Source organism: Pelmatolapia mariae, linkage group LG23 (assembly GCF_036321145.2).
Source record: "Pelmatolapia mariae isolate MD_Pm_ZW linkage group LG23, Pm_UMD_F_2, whole genome shotgun sequence".
Classification (NCBI taxonomy): Eukaryota; Metazoa; Chordata; class Actinopteri; order Cichliformes; family Cichlidae; genus Pelmatolapia; species Pelmatolapia mariae.
Genome location: NC_086246.1, coordinates 36,912,428 through 36,928,888, shown reverse-complemented (window position 1 = coordinate 36,928,888; position 16,461 = coordinate 36,912,428). Strand labels below are relative to the sequence as shown.

Here is a 16,461-nt window from a genome sequence, read left to right as displayed (position 1 = left end):
TAATGACTGAATAAATGACCTGAATGAGTAATGAAATGTTTTTCCCACTTCATGTTTTGCCAGAACTACTGAATCAACTATCTGGGATTTGCTCAACTACATTAATAGAGCATGCATCAAGTCAGTTCACCTAGTATGCATATTTTGGACCTTGGGAGGAACCTGGAATGAGTAAAGATAAATTCAGTGGGAATACATAGAAACTTGACAGCATAACAAACAGTTTCACAGACATTTTCTTGAAAGTGCAGTTACTGTGTGTCTACCAAAAGTCATCGGTGCAACATTACTTTTCGAAGGTGCAATTTCAGTCCAGAGGGAAGAGAAAAACACACACTGTTTACCTGGATTAATGGAGAACAGTTTATTGTTCAGTGACACATTGGAACACCATCATCCTGACTTGTAACTTTAATTCCAACATAATCTCGTGACAAAAGAAAATCTTTCGGTGACAGAAGTACTGGGTGCATTCAACTGCTCAACATTTACCACATGTTATATCCATCACAGCCACAAGGGATGACTAGCACTGTCTTACCAGATATGTCAGCAAAATAAACCTTTAATTTTACAATGTGATGTGATGAAAAACACAGAGTCAGTGTGGAAAGCCTTTTTAAATGACTATATGATACCCTTCATTTGCTTGTATTGCTCAGATAACAAAAGCCTTGGAGTGCTTGTTCATAAAAGGCAGTTCTCTGCACAGAAGTTTTCATATGTACAGTGTTAAACTGGTTAAAAAGGTTGTCAAAACCACTCTCACCAATGTTCTTTGTCCAATACAAGATCATACTGAGTCAGTTCAGCTGCTAACGCCGGCCATCACAGCAGTCAAACTAAAAACAGCATAAATACTGCTTGTAAAAAGTGCACCTCCTCTTATGTAATATATAAACTTGCCACTATTAAGAACTAATTCAAAAGCTTCAATCACTAAAACACTAACAAAAGAAGTCACTAGTAATATATGTTTATTACGCTGACATTTAGCAGCACCTTTCAAGAGGTAACATGACAGCACTGAAGGTACTGTATTATAATACCTTCATATATATATGCAGGACTGGACACACAGGTACATTTGACTTCAGTACAGTCTTAAAGCCACTGTTACCCTGCCATGCCATGCATAGTGCACAGGAGCCACGCCCAATGTCTTCACATAGCAACACCATGAGGGCATTGTGAAGTGTGGTCGTCTCATTTGTTAAAGGTCCAGCTACTTGAGCCGCTGTAGGATTAGGTGACCAGTGACGTTATTTAACTATTCCCATGTTAGTTTGCTAGTTTATTTCCACTGTGAATAGTAATGACACTGTGTGATACGGTATCACTCGTTTCAATGTCCATTTTGTTCAAAGTCCACAGGCAGATTACTAAAATTTAGTCACCAAAAGCATGATTTTAACACTGAAGTGACAGTTGAAACATTAGCAAGCTATTTAATAATTTACAGACAGGTGACAAATTAAAGGAAAAGCCCATATTAGTAATTAATGAGGCCATACCATGGGATTCGCATAATATTTGTACTTATCGATCAACTCTGTGACCCTCATGTCTTATAGATGGAGGCACTGTCGCCCTGGAATCGCCTTTAAGGATTAAACTGCTTCATTATAGGATAAAGCCGTACTGAAATGCAAAAATCTAGGGTTTATTTGAGCAGTTTTTTGAAGTAGTTGCCGTGATTCATATCTCTAAGAGGACAAGTGAATCAAAACCAAGACATCAAAATAACCCTCCACAGCATAACAGATCTCTTGGGTCCCCCCAGGGCCCACTTGAGAGGCACATAACAGCACAGAGGCCGAGGTTAAAAGTGAAACCAGGTTTATGTAGGGAAACAAACAAGAGTTTGCTGATGTCATAGTGCTGAACCGTCTGTTACTAAAATTCAGCTTGGTTGCTTTTTTATTCAAAACGGCTGATTTTAAAAAATTTTTCCGAAAGGTGACACGATAGAAACACCACTGCTCTCTTTCCATTAATTTGTCATCTGTCTGTATAAGAATGTATTAAATATATTAAATATATCAAATATTACATTTTACTCACTCCTGTTCACAATATGTTATGTGGTAAAAAAAAAAACTGAATTTATTTTAGCATTTTCTTTTTTATAGTTGGAGTGAGATGGCACAAATGTAAAAGCAATATTAACTGTATCTTATCCATTTTAAAACTATTATTGAGGGAATTCCACTCTCATTGTGTGCTGAGTAAACTGCTCACTGAAGGGAGAGGCTTCATTAAAGTCATCCAAATACACAAGTTAATGAGGTACACTGTTACAAGCTAGCTTACACATATGCATGAGAAAAACACTTAAAGGAACAGTTAAAGATTGGAGGAAATGAGTTTGTTTGTTATTTTTCCCCAGGGATAAGGACTCGTTTAGTTTCATCTACGTGGATCATATCCAGAAACAGGACATGGATGCCTTGGAGGTGAAAACAGCTATCGTAGCTGGACGTAAACTAAAAGAAACACATTCGTAAAGCTCCCAGATTTTCTTATTTAGATTTTAGCTTGATGTCTATGATTCACCTCATCATACAATGAAAATAATCTGCCCTAAAGTTTTTAATATTTCTTGCACCATGCAGCAACAACATAGGTTTTGGTGGCTAACTTGCTGGCTAACAATATACATCTATAAAAGTATAACTTTGAAAACTTTAGGCATAGTTTTAAGCCTGCTAGTAATAGCCACACTAGCTATTTTTGAGATGACACTTGGTTGTCAGTCTGACTGGGTGGGGTAACAAACATGTATTTCCCCAAATCCTTCACTAAGACATCAAACAGTTACTCTGAACGGCTTAAAAATTCAGCCATTGATGCTCATAGTTGTTTGGAGTCACACAGGCACTACTTCCTTCAAAGAGGCCAGGGCTGAATGGATGCGAACATGAAGCCGGTTCTCAAAGTCGTAGCCTGTAAAATCCTCCTAAAACATAATATAGACATGTATTAAAATGTTTATTTTGAGAAAACTGCAAATGAGTTCATTCTAATTCAAATAACTTATAAGTTATTATTTTTACCTTTGCTTGAAGTAGCAGTGATCTGCCTTTTCCCACCGTCTGAATAGCAGCACAAAAACCATGGTGTTATAATCAGGCACGTAGTCGCAACAACATCCAACATCTCAGACAAATTAAAAAAAATCTAAAAGCTGTGACCAGCAAGCTGACCTCTGGCTTTGCAAGGAGTACACATCCCAGCTCATAGACGGCATACGGCTGAACGTATGAGTTGATCTGTCGTCCGTACTCATCTCTAGCAGCCAGCTGGAATGACTAGTAGGCCACACAAAAGGAAAAGGCAGAGCAAAATGAGTAAATCTGCCAGTGTGGATCCACTGCAAAGCCTCTCAGTGTGTCGCTGCGGATTGATACCTGAACAGCGTCTCTCATATTTCCATGACATTTATGAATGGCACCGAGAAGGAGGTGTTTCAGGCCTCTGCACGAAGTGTCATCTATAGTCTGCAACACTGAACCCCCCAAAAACAGGAAATGATTACACAGGATAGATGATGACAAAGGTAATGCTGATCTGAATCGTATGGGCTACCCTCACCCTGATTCATTATCTGCAGTTTAGATGAGGAGCAGTTCTGCAGTGCTTTCCACAGATAAACAACTTCGATTACGCCAAGAATGCATAGCTCTCTGGAGGGCGACATCTTTCTCAGTCTCTCAGCCTGCAGGCAGGAGACAGAAAATGTAGAAAAACATTAGAGAGGCTGTCGTACGGTGGAAGAGTCAGACATTTCACCAGAGGTCACCACTTACCACCACAAACACTTACTTGGCACAGAAACCGATTTCTTTTGGTTTTAATAGAAAGTCCTATTGGTCACTCCCAGTCATTATTATATGTAGAACTACACAGGATTGCTACATAAAAAAGCTTTTTTAATGTAACTCTCAAATGATTAAAACAAACTTGAAAGGCTAATGTTACTGCTTTTAATTACAATTTTAATGGTTGATTGTGCTGTTAAAATGTGTCTGTGTGGGAAGAGCTGCCAGAAAGAGGAAACAGTTCCATTTCTAAACTGAAGAAAGCTTCAACCCAATGTGAAACCCAAACCTTTAAACTCTGATCAACAAACTAGAGTAAGATTAAATATTTCCTTCTTTTCGTTTAAAAGGATTCATTTTTGTCCTCTGTTGAGTTGTGTTTTTCCACCTGAGAGCTTCCATGATTTAAACTCAAAATAAAAACAAAATATGTTTGGAGGTCTAAGACCAGAGAAGTGATTATTTAACTTATATACACTAGGTTTATTTTATGAGCATTAAGTTATTAGTTTATTATAAATAATGTCTTTCTGTCCACATGCAGTACCTTCACAAGCCACCTGGAAAAATCCATAGAAACTAAATTTTATAAACATGGTTTTAACCTCTGAGTCTGAAAAGTGAAAGCAAGTCGCCTTAGTCTTGCATTCTTTCTACTGGCCACCAGGTGGTGCCCAGGGTGGCAGAAACACTGTTCCTGCACTGTTTTAAATGAATGAATGCTGAGGACAGTGGAGTTTGTCTGTTTTTGCTGAATGACAGTAAAGTAGTCATTCTATTCTATTGTATTCTATTCTAAGTTGTATTTAAGACTATAGGAAAATGGGTGTTGGCTCTTTTCTCCTTTGACCTCAATAAACACCGTCCTCACAGGCTCACAGTCATTTTGAATAAAACATTTTGAATACAAGTCCAGCTTTTAAAATATGATCCTTATAGAAATGAGGCTTATCCAGGGCATGCTCGCTGGCTAAGAATAATGTGGCTACTCATTAGCTGTGATGGCTATGTTCATGTTTTGTACCGTCCATGAATTAAATCAGGTACTAGATGTAACTTCTGTCCTGTGAAAATGTCACAGTTGACTTCAGCTGTGCAGTGAAGCGCAACCTGTGACCCTCACTGGCTCTACTCTGTGTAAAAGAAAGAAAAGATAAAAAGGTGTCATCAGAGTGCCCACCCTTTTCACAGCAAACTGCTCTATCTGGTTGTTTTTTCTCTTGAAGAGCTTCTGAACGTCTTTGAAAACTCCACTTGCTCCATCCAGGTCTCCTGAAGCACCCTGACACACTGAAAAAACACACAAAGAGGACCATTTAGGAGCTAAAGCAAAAGGAACAGCATCCTAACAGTATCGCTTGTTAGTGTATGCCACACCTACCTCCGGTCAAATACGCATAGTAGCACTGTGACCAGCGAGACTCATTCTTCAGTCTTTCGAATGCCCTGTATGCATCCTCAAAGTTCAGCTCTATCATGCTACACCAGCCTGTTCCAAAGACAAGCAGGCAGAGTGCAATTCATCTATCACTGCAGTCTGCGCCAACAGCCAGTATGTCACGACTAACCTGATGAGGAAACACGTACCAATCTCATAGAGACACACATGCTGGATCTCTCTTTGGTCTGATGCAAGTTCTAATGCATCATGGAAACAGGCCAAAGCACTGTTGATATGGCACTGGGGACAGAGGAGAGAGCACACACACCAACAGGTAACGGTAATCATGTTAGACAGACTACATGCATGCGCTGGGTGACGGATCAGTAGGTGGTTGATTAGATGCTGGTGAGTTAATGAACCGTCTGACATGCATATTAAGTGCATGTGCTCAAAACACAGAGAGGTGAATGATATTTTTCATACTCTACTACAGTGAAGAATGTTTTGTCTACTGTGTATTTCTCATGGAGCACAACACAAATAAACCATCTGCAGCTAATATGGACTTGCTGACTGATCTGTCGCTGACCATTACCGAAAGGCTACATACCTCTAGCCTTTGGACTCGTCCTTTAAAGAACATGAAGAGAGAGGAGTTGGGGTAAACCAACGACTTTCTCTGCAGAATAGCTTTAGCTTCCAGCAGTCCTGCATGCGTATCCGAGCCCTCCAGAGCAAAGAAAGGCAGCACTACAGTGTGGTACCACAAGAGGGCCAACCTGAGCAACAAAACAGGAGATTGAGCCCAGAGTGGTCAGATAACAGTTCTCACTACTTCAGTCTAAATCTCTGAAATGGAATTAAGCTTATAAACGTCTTGTCAATGTGGCTTAAAACTTGAGATTAAAAATTAATTCCCAAAGCTGACACGCAGCTGTCAAATAAACCCATTAGTGAGACTATATTATCAGCTGCTTTTTCCAGGGTGAAGATAGGACCCTGATTGGCTAACAAGCTCTATGTTATGTAATCAAAAACCCCCAAATAGCTGTTAAATGACCGTTGGTGAGACTGTTTTAAATTTAGAAGAGGGGGAAAAGAAGAACTCATATGTGACGATCTTTTACTATATGCTTCATAGTTTGTGAAAGCTTAATTAACAAGTAATTAAGCTTAAACAAAAACATTAAGAACCACTCAGCAATTCCTAATTTGTTTATTATTATTTGTTGTTTTATAAAAGCAAAGCTGTATTAAAAATCTTGTGAGTCTTAAATTAACTATATGTGATTAATGATGCACGAACTGTAGCTAATTACATTTACTACATTTCCTTTTCATTTCTGTCCTTCTAAAGATCATTTTCTACTGCAGGAACTTGTGGGCCATTTTAGGGATGCAGGTATCTTTGCATGCTGTTTGAGTAACAGTAACTGCCCCCACTGGACCTCTTCAGGATTGTTTTAACAAAAGGGAAAGGGTACATGCTTAGATGAAGATACTTCTAAGTGCCCGATGAAAAACTGCACTGTTTGCTTGTTGCACAAAACATTTCTATAAGATGATGAACAGCAGCTGCATTCCTCAAATAGCAGTATTTTTACACTGAAATGTCACCATCAGCTATCAACCATCAACCATCTCTGTTCCCTTTATTGTTGTTAATATTTATGTTGTTTAAACTAACAAAATATGTCACCTCAGTTAGTTTTAAGGATCGTTTTCTGCAATGGAATTAGAGGGTCTGAAACAGCAGATTAGGAAGCTGCTCACATATAAAACTTCCGCTCTGAGTTCCTGCTGTAGAAATGAGCCTGATGTAATAAACGGTAAGACCTCCGCTCACTCACGTAGCTAGAGGGGCCTTCATGTCCTTGCTCTCGCTTGCATACATAAGGGAGGAGAGGCCCTGGAGTCGGTCCCCAGGGAAACCCAGCAGGTTGATAATCTTGAGCAGGTGTGGCGGTACCATGGAGATGCACAGGTGGAAGAGGCCGTAACCGAAGCTGACTGAGCCCTTGAGGCGGTCCAGGGCTTCAGCTGTGACACCGTTCTCCACGGGTGTATTGTGGTTGGCGTTGTCTGCTGAGAGGGAGTCCTGGTTCCCAGAGGACCTCCGCTGATAGGCCTCCTGCAGCTGGCTGATGTCGCTGTGGCACTTATTGTACATTTTCCAAGCCTTACGGAGAATCCAGCCTCCTTTGATATACGCTGTCAGTGGAAACAGGAAATAAGATATTTTGGAGGACGCTCTGCACCGACATGCTGAGGTGGAAGAACAAACCCAGAAACCCAGAAGACAACTATAAAAAACTCTAAATCTTCTGTTATGGTTTTGAATTTATTGCTAATTTATCTAACTGATTGCAACAACCCATCCATGAAAGTAAGTCTTAGGCCTGACTATAAATTCTTACCATTTACTCAATATTTAACTTTATTAAGTGCCAAATTGTGTCAATTTCAGACCAGAAACGACTATACTTCATTTAGTTTGCTGTAGCCAGATTCTCACTGCTGGAAATACACTGCTGGTGTATGATCTGTATCAAAAATGCTGAGAACCAGAAGAAGCTTTTAGAGTATCCAAGAGGACAGGACAAAAGATGACAATTTAATCACTGCGAACTCTCCAAACACTTACTTGCACTATCTCACACAGTCTCACATGGATATTACACAGACTCCGTGCTACAGATCTTTGAACGTCTAATCTTGACAGCATCAGACATTAGCACTCTCACATCTTTCAGGCGGCAAATTACATAAGAAATGAGGATCACCTGAGAACCATTGAGCTGAATTTCTGTGTTATTATTTCATTAATTGCTTAACACTTTTTAAAACAAAACTCATCTGAGTAAGTGGGTGTTTGGTGACAAATCTCCATCACTCTGTGTGATGCTATTATACAGATTCGCCAAGGCAGATGAGTCTGCTGCCTGACCTCTGGTGTAAGACGCTTACACTGAAGGTCGTGGACGAGCACGGACCATCTACTGCACTTGCAAGACAGGCTTTACTAACCAAAAAAACAAGACTCTTCCTCTGAGGGCACTAACAGCCAACCCTGTGTCTGTCACCACTTGCACCTCTCTTAGCTTTTCACTTGAATTATATTTAAAGTTCAAGAAAATCCCACAGGTTCGTTAACTTAATGAATCATGCAAAATAATCAGAATTATAATGTCAAGTACAAGTTCAACAATCAAGCAAACCTAGTCATGATAGACCAACAGACTCTAATCCCCATTTTCCCACACACTGGTTTATTTCATGAGTGATGCAGATTCAGATCATACCGGCTTGTGATGGTTCTTTGTTTATTACCTGAGAGTTCCTGTTTGACAAAAGAGAGCACAGCAAGGTATACTTGGCAGTCGGCGACTATTATCTGTCTCTGCAGGCGGTCCACGACAACAACGCCGGACCGTTGAGAGTCCATCTGTAACACGCACACACAAGCACACGTCTTTAGTTGCCAGCATGCATCTCGTTTCCCCAGCCGTCGGCAGGCATGAGGGACGGGGAGTTTCCTGAATGACCCTCCACTCCTCACCCAGTTTGTTGATTAAATTTCCCAGGAGTACTAATTGAATCTGTGAGTGAGTTTGGCATGATCTCATTGCTGCCTGCATCATTACGCCTAAAGCTGAGGATCCTAACATAGTTATCTGAATTGCAGCCTGTACCGGCCGTGATACAAGAAGATGCCAGCAACAGTGGAATCCATCTAAATCTGTACTAACAGTATCTCTGGATTTCAGTTCAGCCCCAAATTTAATGGAAGCTCTCTTATCAGTTTAGTCTACAGCTTTTTTTCAGCGCCCTCCAGAAAGCCCTATAATATACACTTTGAATTCTTTTTTTTTAATAGCGTTGCACTTACACTCTTTTTAATCTTGTTCCTGATTGTCTCTATGACTCCAGCGCTGTCGCTCTCACACAGTTTCTCAGTGGTCCTCAGATCATCACAGGCAGTCTGCATCTTCTCCTCCTCAAATGTCATCATGGCATTCTGCAGTGAAAGGCAGAAAAAAAGTCCTTGTCTGGTGATATTTCATTGCTTTACATTAGTACTATCTTCAAATGAATTTGTATTGTTTTGTAAGGTATGTTTATGCATTAGCTAGCTTACAATCTAAGAGTGAAGGAGCATTATGTAATAGCTTTAAAAGCAGGAAAGGACAAAGGGCTCTTTCTACAAAATAATGAATGGAGGAACACAGTGACATCTGTGCACAGCTGTGTTTGGGATGGCTGAAAAGATGCAGCCCAACAGAATACACACACAGGGTGAAATGCTAAATATAAAACAAGAATAATTTCTTGTTTGAATTAAATTAATTTTGTGGTTTTATACTAGCTTGTAATAATATTATGCATGATGCATTAAATGCCACTGGGCATGTGTGAGTGCCTGCAATGATTGGTCAGATGTCAGCACCCCCAACAGCCTTCAGGGCCATTTAGCATCTGGGGACAGAGGATGACATCATACTGTGCGAGTGTCGACACGAGTGGGAGTGACACAGCAGTGTCTGTGAGTGTGTGTGTGACAACCATGCTGTGAAAAATCTCCTTCTGCCATTATTGAAGCATTTCAGTAATGTGCCTCACTGCAAGAGTGATGCTGATCTTGAGAGGAAGAAGCATCCATTATGTTAATGGATTTAAAAGCAAATCAAAGGAGAGGATGTAGTGGTGACAATGAGGTCCTAATACCTGGGTGAACTGTGATGGGATGGCCATTATTTTAACTCTGCTCTTGCATCTTTCACACCTCTTTCAGTGCATTGCTATTTTTTCTACCAACTTTTTGGACTACTGGCTAAGAAAACTCACCAGAAAGCTGACAAAACTGGCCCCAAAGCTCATCAATGGGCTCTGGCTCCTGTGGAGAAACAAAAAACCAGAGAACAGGAAAAAAAAAATCTTTATTATGCTTTTTGTGTATTTTTGGGGTGTCCTGCAAAACCAAAATGAACATTTTTAAAAGGAGCTGCAGACAGTAACTTTTTCTGTTGGCACAAACAGAGCAGAAACAAGTCTCATCTTAAGCTGTCATGACCGCTGCCAAGGACTATCTGTCTGACATGCAAGGAGGAAAATGCAAGTGTCTCAGTGCATACATTTACCGAGGCCACGTAGGGCTGCAACAAACAAGTATCATTAATCTGTTGTGCCTGAAAAAATATCCTTTATCCTTCACAAGTCTTCAGAGCTAAAGCTGAAATCCCAAAATGTTTTATCTCGATCAATAAGTTAAAATACATTTAAACTGATTTACGTTTATTACAATGTACCACAAAATCAGCAAATACTTTCATGATAGAAAATACAGCAATAAAGTAACTGATATCGTTTAACCTTTTCTTTGATTTCTTAACTTGTTTTTACATCTGTCACCTGGTTTCTTAATTTCAACTCTAGTGCTATGACTTCCATTTTAAATGGGGTTAAATAAATCAGACAGATCCTCAAAGATAGTAAAGTTCTTTAAAAAATATTCTTCCGTTTGAGGTATATGTGGATCCATATCCATAGGTACATACTGTACTGTGTATATAGTGTTTCAGACTTAAAAAAAATTCCCTATATTGTAGGCTTCAGCAAGATTGCAGCGATTAATGCGCAAAATAATTACCTGTATCTCCTGAACAGCTCGTCGCTTTCCTTGAAGCCGTTGTTGAGCAGCATGTTAATGCCTTGCAGAGCCATCTCAGCATCATCTATGTGCTCTGCCTTCTCCTCTACCTGCTGCTGCTGCTGGGACTGCTCGGGACCCGCCATTGTTTATACCACAGCTCAGCGGCTGTTGGCTCAAACCAACGCAATAAAGAACAAAAAACGATGTTGTTTCTTCCCTCAACCAAACCCGCATTGGTTTATTTCTACTGAGATAAGAGAACACGTTCAACAGAGACGCGCCAGCGGCCGGCTAAAGAAAAAAAAAAAGAAGATGTGCAGCTTCCGCAGGCTCCAGACGTCTGTGCACCTCAGGGATGGGCACCGATGCCCGAGCCAGGCTCTATTACACTGCACTCCTACAGTTTACAGATAGCATTGTAGTTGTAAGCTCAGTCAAACGCCAGCACGCGGTTATTTGTTACCAAATCAGCCATCCGTCAGTTTTTCCTCCAGATCTTGAGATCCGTGCAGCAACACCCGATGCATTACATAACGCGGCTGCTGTGCTGCTCTGACAGCCCCACGTAATGCGCTCGTCAAACGGCCTGGCGTCATAACGCACAGCGCATCGCCGGGAGTATGAAGGGATGAGGGGAGGTGAGGCCTGCTCAAGCTGAATCCTGTCAACCTCCATCCCTCACACTCACCCCACGCCCACAGACAGCCAAAGCCAGCAGCAGCCTGCAGTGATGACAGGTGAGGAGGATCACATCTGTCGGATTTGCGCACGAGATTTTTATTTTTTTAAATACTTGTCAGAATCGGCGCAGATGTGTGCTCAAAACTGATTCGGTTTTTTAAAAAAATGAAAATCTGCATTTTTAAGTTAAATCCGTTTCATTGTAAAATACGATCAAACAAACAAGAGATTATTGTAGCTCTTTTACCTTACAGTATAAAGTGCCTTGAGATGACTCCTGTTGTGATTTTTGTTATATAAATAAAATTTAATTGAATTAATTTTAAAAGTGATATTGGTCATCATATCTATTACTATACTATATTCAGACATTCAAATAAGCCCTCTGAAATAGGTTAAATGAAATATTTAAATGGAGCTGAAAAAAATCTATCTCAAACATGAAGTATGAAAATGCCTTTAAAAGAAAAAGTATCAGTATTAGTACATGCAGTATCAGACACCACTACTCAACATGCTCACAATTTGTCATATGTCCTCTAGAATCAGTACATTTTATGGTCCTACTTGTGAAATTTCATACAAACCGTGCATGACTGGCCCTGCATGTCACGTGGCCAAACAAAGGTCAATAAGCCCGTTCAGTAGAGGGTTGTGCCTCCACATAGGGCAACTGAGCTGCTCAGATTTTATCTAGAGTTCAGAGGAATATTAGTGAGAGTCTAGCGTACTCAACTCAATAACAGCCAATAAAAAAGAAAACATGGAACTCGGATCAACAGTCAGTGCTGTGAGGAGTACGAGGGTGCTGGTTGGTGACAAAGTACGTCCTGCAGTCGTAGTTATAAAGGATGGGAAGATACATGAAATAGTCTCGAGCTGCAGCTTTTCTGATGATGTGGCCTGTCAGGTAAGCTGGGTCTCACTCCTCAGAACACTGCTCAGGATAATTCGCCTGTCTGTAAAATTGCAATTCACTGATTTAACACTTCTGAAGATCTCACTCTCTCAGATGCTTGATTCATTGCATTGTTAAAAAACTTTTCTGTGGTTGGAAGGTGCTGGATGTGGGTGACAGCGTGGTGATGCCAGGCATTGTAGACTGCCACGTTCATGTGAATGAACCGGGCCGCACCTCCTGGGAGGGTTTCTGGACCGCCACCAGAGCTGCAGCAGCCGGAGGGGTGACGACGATTGTGGACATGCCGCTGTAAGTTGGAGACTTCACCAATTCAGAAATCAGTGCCTGCAGTCTGATCAAACAAGGTCACTGGTAGAACGTGCAGGGTAAACAGACTGCAAAATAAATGTTGTTTTCCTCAGGCAAACATCAAATGAATCTGAGAGGCACTGTACGTCCATGGCTTGGTTTCAAATGTCAAGGCTGAAATTTTAGTTTGTGAGCAACTCTTTATTCTAAGAATTATACTTACAGTGAATGAGTTTAGGGTAACTGGAAAAAGTTTAAAGCTAGAAAACAAAACATAACGATGCAGTCTTGCCTGATGGGTTAAATATAGCACAAGTAATGAAAACAGTAATAGTAATGTAACATGTCTTCTTTTTAAGTTTTATGTTTTATTCTATGGCTGAAATGATTTTTGGCTTTGGCCTGGAACCATTTTAGAAAGATTCTTTTTTAAACAGTAGACGTGAAGCTCCCATCAGGCCTTTGTTATTCACACAGAAACAGCATCCCTCCCACCACAACTCTTGGCAATTTTCATGAGAAGCTGCGGGAGGCAACAGGGAAGTGTTTTGTGGATGTAGCCTTCTGGGGAGGCGTGGTCCCCGGCAATCAGGTAATGTGTGCACAGCTTTAGCATGATGAACTCTACAAACAGGCCAGGTTGTAAAAAACATTTTTAAAAAACAAGACTAAAGCAAACACTCCATGAATGTCTCCTTGCAGCTCCATCTACGTCCAATGATCCAGGCTGGAGTGGCTGGCTTCAAGTGTTTTCTCATCCATAGCGGGGTGGATGAGTTCCCCCATGTAAATGACAGCGATCTACATACAGCCATGAAGCAGCTGCAAGGCACAGGAAGCGTCCTGCTGGTAATTTACAAACCAAAACATCTTACGTAACATTAAGTTCTCTTACTCTGTGTGTGATTTGCCTTTAGTTTGCACACAGAACATTGCCAGATGAAATAAAAAATAAGCCTTTTGTCCTGTCTCCTCCAGTTTCATGCAGAGAGGGACGTTTGGGAAGGAAAAGGGGAGACTGGTGGTAACAATGATTACAGTGTTTTATGAAAATACTTAAAAATCTAATGTAGTCAGTGTTCAAAATTCATTCTTATGGAATACTGATGCAGAACATATGTCCTTTTTATTTTTTTTACACTAATAAACACTGATATTTTCATACCCAACCCCATGTTAGACCCTTGCCAGTACTCCACCTTCTTGTGGTCCAGGCCAGACGTCATGGAAACCGAAGCTATTCGTGTTGTCACGAAGCTTTGCCTGCAGTACCAGTGAGAAAAATCAGCATGTTAATGAATAACCATAATATCATAGTTGATATATTTGTATAGGCTCTGTTTGTCGCAGGAAAAAATAGAGTCATTCCATATGAAAATCAACTAAAGGAAGACGCTGATGTTTCCTGTAATATCCCAGGGTACGCTGCCACATAGTCCACTTGTCTTCTGCAAAGCCACTGAAACTGATTGAGGAAGCACGGCAGGCTGGAGCTCCTCTGACTGTGGAGACCACCCACCACTATCTCAGCCTGTGTGCAGAAGACATACCTGCAGGGGCCACGCAATTTAAGTGCTGCCCGCCCATCAGAGGATCTGTTAACCGAGTAAACAATCATATGTACAGAAGACACAAAGTTGACTATTTTCAGTAAAAAACAACAACAACAAAAAGCTACTCTCTGACTGATTTTCCCCCACCAGGAGCAGCTGTGGTCTGCGCTGAAAGCTGGACAGATCGACATGGTGGTCTCAGACCACTCCCCCTGCACCACCGATTTGAAGAAACTGGACAGTGGAGACTTCACACAGGCTTGGGGAGGGATTTCTTCTTTACAGTTTGGTACTGACTCGTGCAAACACAGATGCAGAATATTTAATATACAGTAGCAACTATCAAAAAGGCAGGCAGACCTTAATGTCTGCCACAGTCCTGGGACCTCAGCAGCCTACATCAGCTGAGCCTCTTCTGCATATCATACCGGCAAAGTTGATGCCACCTGCCTGCAGTTACTGCTGCCTCAGCAAGCCTCTCTCCTCCATAATTAATGTCATGTCAGATGCGTGATCTGTTCTGTATCCTAAGGAGGTCTTGCTGCAGCTTTTCAAGTATTTGTTTGGTGCAATGGAAAGACCAAATGCCAAAAATGTATTTGGATGACAGTAATGTGAATTGTTAACAGGCATTCGCATCAATAATAACTGCAGATGGAGAAACTATTCTACTCAACTACTGCAACATAACGTAGTGTTTCAGACAATACAATTATAATCACAGCACTTTCAGCATTTTTACAGTACCTCGTATAATAATGAACTTTCTAGTGAGAATCAACCACTTGATATGAATAGAAGAGATATGATGATGATCTCTGTGTGTTAGCCCTCTGACAGACTGGTGACCTGCTTCGTTTCTTCTGGGTTGGATTAGCTGCCCCCTGCCCCCACATATCCCCATAATGCTTTTGACAATCACTGACAGTCAGTCAAAGTTCACAGGAAGGTAAACATGAACAAGTTCCAGTTTAAAGCAATCATTTACTGTTCTGCCTCAGTGAGAGAGCGGTCAAAGTCTGACACCAACACGTCTCTTGACAGTGACACGCAGTGTTTCGCCTCATACAATCTTATTATTAAAGGATAAATAGAATTAAGTAGTGGAAAAACTCTGATTTGATTAGTCTCAGCTCAGTTCTCAGTGATCTTCTTTATTACTCTCATCGTTTTCAGGCTTGTCTCTGTTCTGGAGTTCAGCCAGTAAAAGAGGTTTTCAGCTCCCTGATGTTGTGAGGCTCCTGAGCCAAAAAACAGCTCAGCTGTGTTGCCTCGACAGCCGGAAGGGCTGCCTTGCCCCCAGTTATGATGCCGACTTGGTCGTATGGGACCCAGAGAGAGAGTTTGAGGTAAAAAACCATAAACAGTCATCATATCCTGAGGCAGATGTGTTTCATCCTTTGCTGCCTTTCACAGATTCAAGAAGAAAACATACATCATAAAAACAAGGTAAATACAATCACTGAGAAACATTTAACATAAACACTGTATGATGAGTTGACGAGTGTTGTTTGTATAACAGTTTGCTGTTTGTGACTGTGCAATCAGCTGACTCCTTACCTTGGCCTCAAACTGCAAGGGGCCGTGCGTGCCACCATCCTGAGGGGACGGCTGGTGTACGAAGATGGCAGCTTCTGCGCCGAACCTCTGGGGAAGCATCTCCTCATCCCTCAGAAGACAAATCAGGCCCAACTGTGAAGCACAATGACAAGCTGTCATAATAAACCTCAAATATTCAATTCATAAGCTCACTGATTCTCACTGAGTGATGGCTAAAAAGTTATTGACCTCATAATAATGGATAATAAAAACTGGCTTAAGGGTCATTTAAAAAACTAAGACTTCAGCTGAACTTTAGCATTTTAACTGCACAGAAAAATGTAATTACGATGCAGCATATTTACTTCAAAAGAATACTCAAACAAAAGCAAAACAATACACACAATTGCAGCAGCTAATTTATGTCTTCTTCCTCTTTTACCTCCTCCTTCTCGGGTCGCCGAAGCAGATGATTTGCTTCCATCTCACCCTGTCCTTAGCATCCTCCTCTGTCATACCATCCTCAGCCTTCTCCATGGTCTTCCTCTTTTCCTCCTGCTTGCCAGCTCGGTACATCCACTACCCCTCCCCTGCACCCCCTCTCCAAAACAGCTCAGCCCTGT

The 16,461-nt window shown here is 41.0% G+C and overlaps 2 protein-coding genes across 2 annotated transcripts; one reads left to right on the top strand and one right to left on the bottom strand.

Annotated features, from left to right (window-relative positions):
• Positions 1-349: 349 nt before the first annotated feature.
• LOC134620605 (tetratricopeptide repeat protein 39C-like) lies at positions 350-11,391 on the bottom strand. Its single transcript, XM_063466824.1, has 14 exons — positions 10,853-11,391; positions 10,051-10,099; positions 9,095-9,223; positions 8,536-8,650; positions 7,056-7,416; positions 5,816-5,984; positions 5,409-5,502; positions 5,203-5,310; positions 5,002-5,111; positions 3,595-3,718; positions 3,411-3,508; positions 3,207-3,311; positions 3,057-3,095; positions 350-2,959 (listed from the first exon to the last, which is right to left on the bottom strand). The coding sequence occupies exons 1-14, from the start codon at positions 10,996-10,998 to the stop codon at positions 2,870-2,872; spliced, it is 1,737 nt and encodes a 578-aa protein (XP_063322894.1). The 5' UTR covers positions 10,999-11,391; the 3' UTR covers positions 350-2,869.
• Positions 11,392-11,485: 94 nt separating this feature from the next.
• zgc:103559 (Allantoinase, mitochondrial) lies at positions 11,486-16,019 on the top strand. Its single transcript, XM_063466825.1, has 11 exons — positions 11,486-11,592; positions 12,595-12,746; positions 13,224-13,338; positions 13,449-13,595; positions 13,725-13,770; positions 13,927-14,020; positions 14,166-14,352; positions 14,450-14,588; positions 15,476-15,648; positions 15,716-15,748; positions 15,848-16,019. The coding sequence occupies exons 2-11, from the start codon at positions 12,622-12,624 to the stop codon at positions 15,995-15,997; spliced, it is 1,209 nt and encodes a 402-aa protein (XP_063322895.1). The 5' UTR covers positions 11,486-11,592; positions 12,595-12,621; the 3' UTR covers positions 15,998-16,019.
• Positions 16,020-16,461: the final 442 nt, after the last annotated feature.